Source organism: Colletotrichum tamarilloi (assembly GCF_030869305.1).
Source record: "Colletotrichum tamarilloi strain Tom-12 chromosome Unknown Scaffold_139.1, whole genome shotgun sequence".
Taxonomy (NCBI): domain Eukaryota; kingdom Fungi; phylum Ascomycota; class Sordariomycetes; order Glomerellales; family Glomerellaceae; genus Colletotrichum; species Colletotrichum tamarilloi.
In genome coordinates this window covers 69,707-79,642 of record NW_026849522.1, presented here as the reverse complement: position 1 = coordinate 79,642, position 9,936 = coordinate 69,707, and the positions used below count along the sequence as shown (strand labels likewise).

The 9,936-nt window shown below is 50.8% G+C and overlaps 5 protein-coding genes across 5 annotated transcripts; 2 read left to right on the top strand and 3 right to left on the bottom strand.

The window, feature by feature from the left end:
- Window positions 1-461: 461 nt before the first annotated feature.
- CTAM01_14917 (uncharacterized protein) lies at window positions 462-1,175 on the top strand (the record flags this gene model as incomplete). Its single annotated transcript, XM_060530916.1, has 1 exon — window positions 462-1,175. The coding sequence occupies one exon, from the start codon at window positions 462-464 to the stop codon at window positions 1,173-1,175; it is 714 nt and encodes a 237-aa protein (XP_060374531.1).
- A 406-nt stretch (window positions 1,176-1,581) lies between these two features.
- CTAM01_14916 (oxidoreductase) lies at window positions 1,582-2,580 on the bottom strand (the record flags this gene model as incomplete). The annotated part of the gene is made up of 1 exon (XM_060530915.1): window positions 1,582-2,580. The coding sequence occupies one exon, from the start codon at window positions 2,578-2,580 to the stop codon at window positions 1,582-1,584; it is 999 nt and encodes a 332-aa protein (XP_060374530.1).
- A 1,061-nt stretch (window positions 2,581-3,641) lies between these two features.
- CTAM01_14915 (dihydroflavonol-4-reductase) lies at window positions 3,642-4,927 on the bottom strand (the record flags this gene model as incomplete). Its single annotated transcript, XM_060530914.1, has 5 exons — window positions 3,642-3,766; window positions 3,820-4,009; window positions 4,081-4,283; window positions 4,361-4,788; window positions 4,854-4,927. 5 exons carry the CDS (start codon window positions 4,925-4,927, stop codon window positions 3,642-3,644), a joined length of 1,020 nt encoding a protein of 339 aa, XP_060374529.1.
- Window positions 4,928-6,054: 1,127 nt separating this feature from the next.
- On the top strand, window positions 6,055-7,950 carry CTAM01_14914 (acetylcholinesterase; the record flags this gene model as incomplete). Its single annotated transcript, XM_060530913.1, has 4 exons — window positions 6,055-6,198; window positions 6,286-6,615; window positions 6,701-7,018; window positions 7,078-7,950. 4 exons carry the CDS (start codon window positions 6,055-6,057, stop codon window positions 7,948-7,950), a joined length of 1,665 nt encoding a protein of 554 aa, XP_060374528.1.
- Window positions 7,951-8,153: 203 nt separating this feature from the next.
- On the bottom strand, window positions 8,154-9,480 carry CTAM01_14913 (uncharacterized protein; the record flags this gene model as incomplete). Its single annotated transcript, XM_060530912.1, has 4 exons — window positions 8,154-8,584; window positions 8,641-9,082; window positions 9,157-9,261; window positions 9,316-9,480. The coding sequence occupies 4 exons, from the start codon at window positions 9,478-9,480 to the stop codon at window positions 8,154-8,156; spliced, it is 1,143 nt and encodes a 380-aa protein (XP_060374527.1).
- Between the last annotated feature and the right edge of the window lie 456 nt (window positions 9,481-9,936).

Below are 9,936 nucleotides of genomic sequence, written 5' to 3'. Positions count from 1 at the left end.
TCCTCGAGAGCCTGACGAAGCTGATCTTCGGTATATTGAGGCATTATATATAGAAGAAGACATGTGCAAAAGATGAGCCCATTTGGACGCGAATTGAAAATGTTGTGATAAAAGGAGGTTGGGGGTGGGCATTGGGTTGTGGTGGATTTTCGCGTTTTTGTGGGTGCCAGAAACAGGGGGGTGCCAGGAAGTGGGTATGTTGACTTACGTCTTGGAGATGACCGGTCCACCTTAGGCGGCGCGGGGTTTGAAACTGAGGGGCAAACTTTTTGTCTCCGTTGCATTCTGCTGCCGTTCTATGGCGCCAAAATATCCGTGCTCAAGCGCTTTTGACTAAGAGGACGGAAACATCTCGTAAAGTTTCCGAATTTATGTTGTATTAAAGCATCAAAAGCATCGCAGTGATACCACTGCGGGTATTCACGTCTCTGCTACCAATCGAACCGCCTCACATGATCACAATGTTGGCAAAGATCGTGCTACCATGGTTCTTCATGACCATCTCCTTGATCTACCTATGGTTGACCATCTTCAAACTCGCCATCACCGGTGACGTCAAGACCCTGTCGAGTTGGTCCGCACTCAAAGAGGCCTGGTTCGGCGAGTTCTGGAAATTCATGGGCCCCAAAGCCAAAGCCAGCGCAGAGGACAAAGTCTTGCCGCTCCTGGAGGGCCGAATTCGTGACGGACGGGTCTCCGAAAGAGGCACCAGCAAGCCTATCGAAGGTGTTGTCCTCGAAATCGGAGCCGGCAGTGGGATGTGGACCGAGTCGCTCGCCACCGTCGTCCGGTCCGCCAAGGCCGAGTCCCGTGCAGCTCCGACCAAGATCTACGGCGTCGAGCCGAACCCGGTTTCTGCTGCATCGCTGAAACGACGTGTCGAAGAGGTCGGCTTAAAAGGAACCTACCAGGTTGTGCCGGTGGGCATTGAGGATTTGCAGAATGAGTCGGCTTGGGGCGGACGGATCGAGCCCGGTAGCGTCGACTGCATCATGACTGTCCAGTGCCTCTGCAGCATTCCGGAGCCTGAGAAGAACATACAGCTGCTTTACAACTACTTGAAGAAGGGCGGCCGATGGTACGTCTTTGAGCATGTCAAGGCGGAGCAAGGGCTGTTTATCCCATTTTTTCAACGTGAGAAACCTTCCTACACCTTCGGACATGCATCATACTGACATTGTTTCCCAGAATTCACAAATATCTTTTGGGGGCACATGATGGGTTCTTGTCAATTGTGCCGAGCCACTGGGCAGACCTTGAGGCAGGTTGGCTCATGGAGCGAGGTGGACTTGGCCCAACCGCCGGATGAGTCAAGCAGCGATGTGATCCCCCATGTTGTGGGAGTCCTCACCAAATAGTTGGTTACTTCAGGTTTTAAACGTACGGCTTGAGATGGGAGGTTTGGAAAAGATGAACAATAGCCTTGTCAATTACAACACTACGTGATGCTCTTGCATACTTAGCCTGCGTACTTGATCGTGCATGCAACGATATAGTTTTTAGAGTACTGTTTAAGATCTCATGCTTCTACCAGTAAGCTCGTACTATTTATAGCATCTCCAGGCGGTCCGAAGGATGGCCTTACTCGGCATCTGGTAGCCCGACAAGCTTGAGACCCAATGACCACAGCCTCTCAGCTTTCTCCTGGTCGTACGCCCACGTAGCGTATCCCGAGCCAACATCACCAGTTGCGGGATCCCATGCACCAATGATTTGGCAGTCCTCAAGATACTTACCACCCCGGCCCTCCAAGTCCTTGCTGACCGTCGCCCACACAGTAGTCGCGGCTCCCTGCTCAGCGCTCTTCCAATGCTTGGCGAGGGCCTCATTCCTCCCCCATGCCTCCTTCAGTTCGACAGGGACATGTTGCTGAAGACCGCTCAAGATGCCCCCTGGGTGGAGACTGAAGGCATGGAGGTGTTGAGATCCATACCGGCGTTCCACCTCGTTGGCCATCCATACAAGAGCAGTCTTGCTCTGGCCATAAGCCTTCCAGGGGTCGTAGTTTCCAGTCCAATTAAAATTGTCAAATTGGACCTCGCAGGCTCTATGCAAGCTTGAAGAGACGTTGACTAGCCGCGAAGGGAATTCTGGGGTCGAGGAGGCAACAAGAATAGGTTTGAGGAGTTGAAAGAAGAGGAAGTGGGCGACATAGTTGGTGCCAAACTGGGTCTCGAACCCATCGGAAGTCTTGCCCTCAGGTGTCGCCATAACACCCGCGTTGTTGATGAGGATGTTCAAGATCTTGCTCTTTGTTGCGAAGTCTGCGGCGCAGGCCCTGACGCTCGTGAGATCATTCAGGTCAAGCGTCAAGAGATGGACTCGGTCGTTCTGGGACATGTCGCCCAAGGCAGCTTTCGCCTTGGCGGGATTGCGAACCGCCAGGTACAATGTTGCACCTGTCACCAATAGCGCACGCGCCGTCTCAACTCCTAGGCCGGAGGAACAGCCAGTGATGAGGACAACCTTGTCAGAGAGCTTGTCTTCAACACCCTCGTCTTTGATGATTTGAAGGGCTGTAGGACGAGCATCCCCAGGACCTTGAGGAGAAAGATGGGAAGAGGCGTACTTTGAAGACATGATGTAAAAATGGGAGACTGACCAGCCGCTTGTTGGGGATTTGAAGTGTATAGAGATGTAAAGTATAATGAGGTGTGATATGCTTTCAACTCCCACCAGGTTATGTCAAATCGACCGACCTGACCCTTTATACTCGATTCTCAGACATACAAAAAGCCACCAGCGCGCAGGCAACATGCCCTCTCTCGGAATTAATGTTCGTAAGTCCAGAAGTATCCTATTCATCCGCCGTCGATTTGGCTAAGCATGCATCTCATTACCGTATCCCCGCGTCGCCGCATTGCGCCTCCCTCCACTCACTAGTCAACGTGCGGCATGCGGCCGCATTGCCCGCGCTGGAATATCCAGCCGGGAACTCCAGACTCTCACCCCATTCAGTTCATAAGTGGTCTCTTTTCAGATACTTTAGGTAGAATTTGTTTCCAATTATACTGTGTCCTTTTCGATTGAATGTTTGGTTCCAACCTTCCTTGCTACCTACTAGAGGCTCTGGGCCTCTAGCGAACTCAGTCATCGCAGGCGGCCGCGTCGGCCGCATTATCGGTCCCCAGCCGATGTTGGAACAAGACGACAACAACAGGTTGCTTGGATCATCAGCACGCATGAAACTACTATACATGCTCCTACCAATCAAACATTCTATTTGAACCGATACTTGTTTGTCTCATTCTTCTATCGGTTTACAATTTGCAAAAATGGTAGGCTTCATTACGTCCGTTTGACGAAAAACCATGGCTTCCCTAAACCCCCTTCTTGTCCGGAAACCATAGTGGGGTTCTACATGATGAGGAGGCCAGGAATGAAGCGTACATGATGGCGCAGGACTTCATGCCTTAGGATATTGCTGTGCAGATTACTTTACGTTGATAGACCACCTCATAGCAGCATCATTTTCTTCGGGTTTGGGGTTTTCTAATATTACTTGAAGTTCAAATTCTAGACTATCGCACATCACCCTTATGGATTAACACATTTCGAACATAGAAGCAATCCTGATCATTCCTATGCTAGATATGCTACAATTTTGATGTCATCTCCCCCGATACCCGAGCACTGTGATGCTACTGCTTGACGGAGGCAAAGGATCTAATGGTGTCAATAACACAATGTTCGAAATCCGCGTACTTCATGCCCAGAATCTCGACGCTGCGTGTGGTGTTCGTTTGGTAAACCTCCTTGGGCAGTTCTAGACAGCGGTCAGTGATCATTGAATAAGTTACAATCAAAGTTTCCACGTACCACCGCCCTTAGTGCATTTGGAAGGCAAAGCTGACTTGTATTCCGGGAAGCGCTTTCGGATGATTTCAATAATCTCACGGTTTGAGCAGTAGCCGTTCGTGATAAAGAAGCGTTTGTTGCCAGCCTCCTTCTTCTCCATGGCCGCTACATGAGCAAATGCCACATCTCGTACATCGGCGAAGATGGGGTTCTGTGATACACACTCGAGTCAGCCGAAGTGCGTCGAAATAATCGGAGTTACGGCAGGGAAGATGGACTGACCTGAGTGGGAGGAATTTCCTTTTTCGCCGCGCCAAGAATGAAGCTGCGGATAAATTGGTTTGAGGTGTTGAGGGCATCAAGGGAAGCCAGGCTCTGCACAGCAGGACCAAAGACGAGGAGTGGTAAGATTGTGGAAATGGAAAACGCAGGAGACTCGGCCTCGAGGAAGTCCCAAGCTGCCTTTTCAGCAAACTTCTTGCTTGCTGTATACTTGTCAGATACATAGCAATTATCAAGTGCCGCATTCAGCGCGATCTCGAGACAGTAGGGGTCAACTCACCAGAGTAACCAGCGCCAGCGCTCTGCAACGCCTGTTCCATCGTGATGGGGTTCCAGTCACTCTCGTCATAAGTGTGACCGGGCCATAGCCCCTTGGAAATGTCCATCATGGAACCGAAGGATGACGTGATGACCACGCGCTTAACCGACGAGGCATTTTGCTTGATAGCTTGGAGGATACCGGTTGTTCCGTTGATAGCGGGATCAAGGAGGTCCGCCTTGATGTCAGTCACGTTGAAGTGAAAGGGACTTGCAGTATGAATGACCGCCTCAAATGGTGGGTCAGATTTGACGGCATCGGTGAATGCATCGCTCTTAGCCACATCGGGAACAATGACGAAGGACAATTTGTCGGCTCCGATTTCAGGATATGACTGCTTGATAGCGTCTGCTTTGGCTTGGTTGCGGACGCTTGTGACCACAGAGTGTCTACATGGATGCTTTTAGTTGAGACCAGCATATACATTTTATTCGCGAATTGGAATGTCTCCTACCCGCGTTCAAGAAGAAGCTTCAGAATATGCGTAGCAATGAAGCCACTGCCTCCGGTAAGAAGAACTCTGGTCATTTTTTGAGAAGGTTGGATATGTGAAATTGCCAAGGAGGTGGCTCAGTCTTGACGAATAGAAAATTAAAAATGCGACCACGTAGGTTCTAACAATGTGTATTATCTTGTCCAGTAATACAGTCAATTTTTACTACGGAATAATTGATTAATAAATATGTGAAATTGACAGGTACGTGTGAGCCAACTCTAGTTGCAAGTATTTTTTGTTGTTAACGGACTTAACATCATTACGTCAGTCTTTTAGACGGAGTGTACGGACATAGGAACAAGTATGTCTCGCAGTGTCGCTGACATGGCCGTGCTTCCTTGCCCGCTAAGAAAGTAACTGCTTGCTTTATGGACCCGGAAATGGTACAGAAACAGCTTTCACTCCACAATGACTCTCCGTGTCCCTGGCTGTAGCTCCTGGATGGCCTTACCCGGCAGTTAAACCGGTTCAAATCGTTCCCGAAACCGAGCTGACGGATCCGGCCCCGGGCTTGGATATTAGCATTACAGGCTACTACAGACAGCCACGTACGCGTATCTACCCAATCAAAATCCGAGCCATACACATCATCGTCTATCCGAATACCTTCATGGCGTCTCTCTCTCTCTCTCTCTCTCTCTCTCCCTCCCTCCTCTCTCTCTCGCTTATTTTCAAGTCGTGATATATCCCGGCTGATGGAATGCCGGCGTGCCCTGGCAAGGTGGTGAAGACGGCTAGAGTGGAGGAGGAACAGACCTTCTAGAAAGAAAGAGAAGACGCACAAGAGGAAAGAAGAGCGGCTTGTTTCCGCGCTGGTGTCTGCTCAGCTAAGGAATCGGGCCGCAGCTTGACTCAAGCCCCCTTGCCCTTGACTTATAGTCTTGGTTTTTGCTATCGTAATCCAACATGCAGCAATTACAGACGTCAGCTGGCTGCATCACGGCTCAAGGTTCGTCCGTACAGACTGGTTGGTCAGTGGAGACCCGCGAGACGCAGTAGAAGCAATCAAGACTGTCTTCTTCAGTAGAGCAAAGAGAGGCAAGCAAAAAAGCAGTAGAAATGTTTAAAAGAAACCAAATTCTCTTCTTCGTTCGTTCTTTCGCAAGCACACTCGATTCACTTGTCATCATTCAAAGATTAACACGGCTTCGCTCTCCCCATGATGCGTTCTTTCGTTGCAGGTACCATCACGCTCGTCTGCACCTCACTCGTTTCAGCGTCATGCATCGAAACAGGCAATACGACAAATAGTCTACCGATTGTAGACTTAGGCTACGAGCTTCATCAAGCTCTCAACTTCGATGTAAGTAAAACCTTGTGTTTGAAGGGCAATTGCCCCAAATGCAACGACACTTGATTTTGCCATCCTTGAAAAGCTCACCCATCACAGACCTTGAGTGAAGCGTACAACTTTTCCAGCATTCGATATGGAGCCCCACCAATTGGAGATCTTCGATTCGCTGCCCCGGCAACTCCTGCAACGAACAGGTCTATCGTGCAGAAGGGTGAAGAGGCCCGAATCTGCCCACAGGCCCTCCCGGAATGGACGCCTAGCCTGATCGAACAAGCATACCAATACCTATTCGGTCCTAACATCTCGATATCTGCTAGTCAGCTCCTCGACTCGAGAGCTAGCGAAGACTGTCTGTTTCTTGACGTGGTGGCCCCGAAGAAGATTTTTGATGCTGTCAGGTCCAATGAGACTGCTACTAGAGCACCCGTAAGTAGAACATCTTGTGATCCATACGATTTCCCTTTCTTCAAAGAAACTAAGATTCCTCAGCTGACACTGGCTACTCAAACAGGTTTTCGTATGGATCTACGGCGGTGGCTACGACGTTGGCTCCAAGGCTGGACTAAACAGCGGTTCGCCTGCTGGTCTCTTAAGACAAGGCAACCACGATTTTGTTTATGTGGCTCTCAACTACCGCCTTGGTGCCTTTGGTTTCCTCAGCGGCCCAGAATTTACATCCCAGGGAGGCGTTGCCAATGCTGGACTCCTCGACCAGAGGCTTGCGCTGGAGTGGATTCAACAAAACATTCACCTTTTCGGCGGAGACCCGGCTCGTGTGACTCTTGCAGGAGAGTCCGCTGGAGGAGGTTCGATCGTATTTCAGACAACTGTGAGTCAAGGAAAAGTGATTTGAGGGGGTGAAAGAGGCTAATACGGAAATCCCCGGAGGCTTTCGGCGGCTCCCAGGGCTCCGTTCCCTTCCAACAGATTATCCCGCAGTCCCCAGCGATCCTCCCATCTCCGCCAGCCCAGAACCAGGACGATATCTTTGCCGAATTCCTATCGCGTTTAAACGTCAGCACTCTAGCCGAAGCTAGGCAGCTTCCTGCTGCCTCTGTGATTGCAGCCAACAGCGATCAGGTCTTTGCAGGCCGCCTGGGAAGCTTCACTTTCAGCCCGGTAGTTGACGGCACCTTTGTCCCGGCCGAGCCTGCAGTCTTGATCTCGGAGGGGAAGTTCGATACCAAAGTCAAAGTCATGGCTGGCTCAAACACCAACGATGGTCTCTTCTTCGGTTCCTTCGACATCACAGACGACGCTGGCTACCGCGAATGGATGTCCGTCACCCTTCCCGGAGCCAGCGCTGACTCGATCGATTACATGGCAACGGAGCTGTACCCGCCCATTCTCAATGGCTCCTATGGATACACGGACCACATCGCTCGTACTTCCCTCACCATGCAGGACTTGCTTTTCCGGTGCAATGGTCTTGCTCTCGTGAGAGCGCTGAATGGCACGACTCATCAGTACGAGTTTGGTGTATACCCAGCCATGCACGCCGATGATGTTGCATACACCTTTTCCGATAACGGGGTTGGTATGTCTAGTCCAGAGACTGCGATCGCCTTGCAGCGATACATGACCAGCTTCACTCTAAGCGGAAATCCCCATGGACAGGAAATCGCGGAGTTCCCGCTGTATGGACAGAATAAGGACGTTTTACTTTTGAACACCACTGGCCAATATGTCAGCCGGTATGACAGCTTTACAACCGACCGTTGCATTGGGCGCGACAGAATTATTGCGTCTCTTGCAGCTTAAACATACCATAGCTCTCACATAACCCTTCTTTCATTGCGGATGGAGGTAAGGACACTTCAAAGTGAGTCACGTAAGATTCGGCGTAGTCACTTCCGGTCTAAGGTGTTTCTACACCTCGCAGAACGAGGATTAGGTAGTAACATTTCCGGGAAATCATACTTTTTACTCGTAGCTGTCCTCTCCGTCACATTATATCCCTAGGATCATACTCTCGGCCGTTCTTCGTCATAAGTCATGTGAAACGCCGTCGTCTTCCTGATAGCCCGCCGATCCTCCACCTCCTCGCTCGGAGTCCTCACACGCCTTTCGTCGGCGGCTGTAGGTAGGATGTACTCCTCGCTCGTATCGTCCCCAACTTTTGATCTGGCATGCACGCTCGTCAGATGAATCCCGTTCTTCTCTTCGCGGCCTTGGTATGGGTGCCAGTCGTTGCGGCTCGTACCGGCGTGGATGAAGTTGCTGTTGTTCGTTCGCGGCGCGGAGCCTGTGTTGTAGCTGCCGGCAGACGACCCTTTCTTAGTCGCGAAGTATGTTGGGAAGAGGTAGGTCAAGGGTAGACGGCACATTGGCAGGCAGGCGCAGATGATGGCGACATTATCTTCGACGACTGTCCAGAGCGTGGAGGCAATGTCGACTGCGTCAATATGTAAGCATATGTTTGAAGTCATATGGAGTCTTTTTGTTACTTACAAGTGGTGTCTGGGCTTGTGGTGGAAAAGTTCAGCGTCGTCATACGTAAGATGCTCGTGATCGTGACGAAAAGGCCCAGAGCAAAGACAATCATGAGCAGCCTCTTCTGGTTGAGAGGGAGTTTCGACTGCCACAGAACGTGCTGCGGCAATGCCATGATGAGGATATCGGTAGCGATAGAGAATCCCGCATTCGCATACCAGTTCATAGTAAGCGAGATACAAGTGCCCGGAATAGTCTTGTCCCAAGCCCTCGGAATAGGGGTACACTGCCATATCGAAGAGGCCGAGGTCGCTACCATGTAGGCCAGGATGATGCTGAGTAGTGTGTAGCAAAGAATCCTGAAGTACCGCTGGACGAATATGCGAAGATATAGGAGTAATATCGATGCCTTTGTGAGATTGATGGTGATCTTGTAGAAGATCTGTGCAACGTAGAACAACTATCAATAGTCAGACTGATGTTACATGATACCTCACTTCAACCAAGCGGCATGAGGTGTTCCTGGCTACATACCTGCAAAGTCATGACCTTATTAGGTTTAGACAGGTTTCTAATGTGCTGGCCGAACCCATACTCGCAGGAGATCATCATCAATATCGATACAGTCAGGCAGCAGATCTTGGGAGCGTCAGCGAACAAAATGGTACCGATTTTCTTGTAGAGTAGACTCACGAACGAGAACAGGATGGTCCAGTCGTCCCAACCAAGGCCGGATCTCATCTTGATCCTCGACCAAAACCGGATGCCCACGAAGATGGGCGTGAGTACGAAGAAGACAATGGCCGGCACCTGCACCATGAGCGCATTGCTCTCGCCGGGAATGTTCCCCCCGACCATGGCGAATATGCAGTGATTGATGTTGAAGCCGTAGGAGATCAAGCTGGTCTGATGAGGTTGTGGGCCCCGAGAGGCCAACGGTCTGTGGGCAAGACACCAGAACAGCGGAAGATGGTAGACGCAGATCGAGGGAGAATCCAACAAGCTGGGACGACTGGGTCCCCACGAACGGTTATATGTCCATTGCCAGGCCTATCTTGTGCAGAACTTGTGGCTTTAGACTAGGGAGAGCCCGTCCGTCCAAGTCCGAAGGGTTCAGTAACCTTTCCGTGGTAGAGGGAAAGGCGGGGATTTCATTGGGCAGTCAAAAAGTATGTGAACAGGAAGAGACAACGGCCCCCCGCGTATGTCTCCCGCCAGGCACAAGTCTGCAACTCTCTTTCTTGCCCGCCCTTGCATCGAAACCGAGAAGGAGGGTGGCGTGAAACGGGCGTGACAGTCTGCAGACTACTGCAG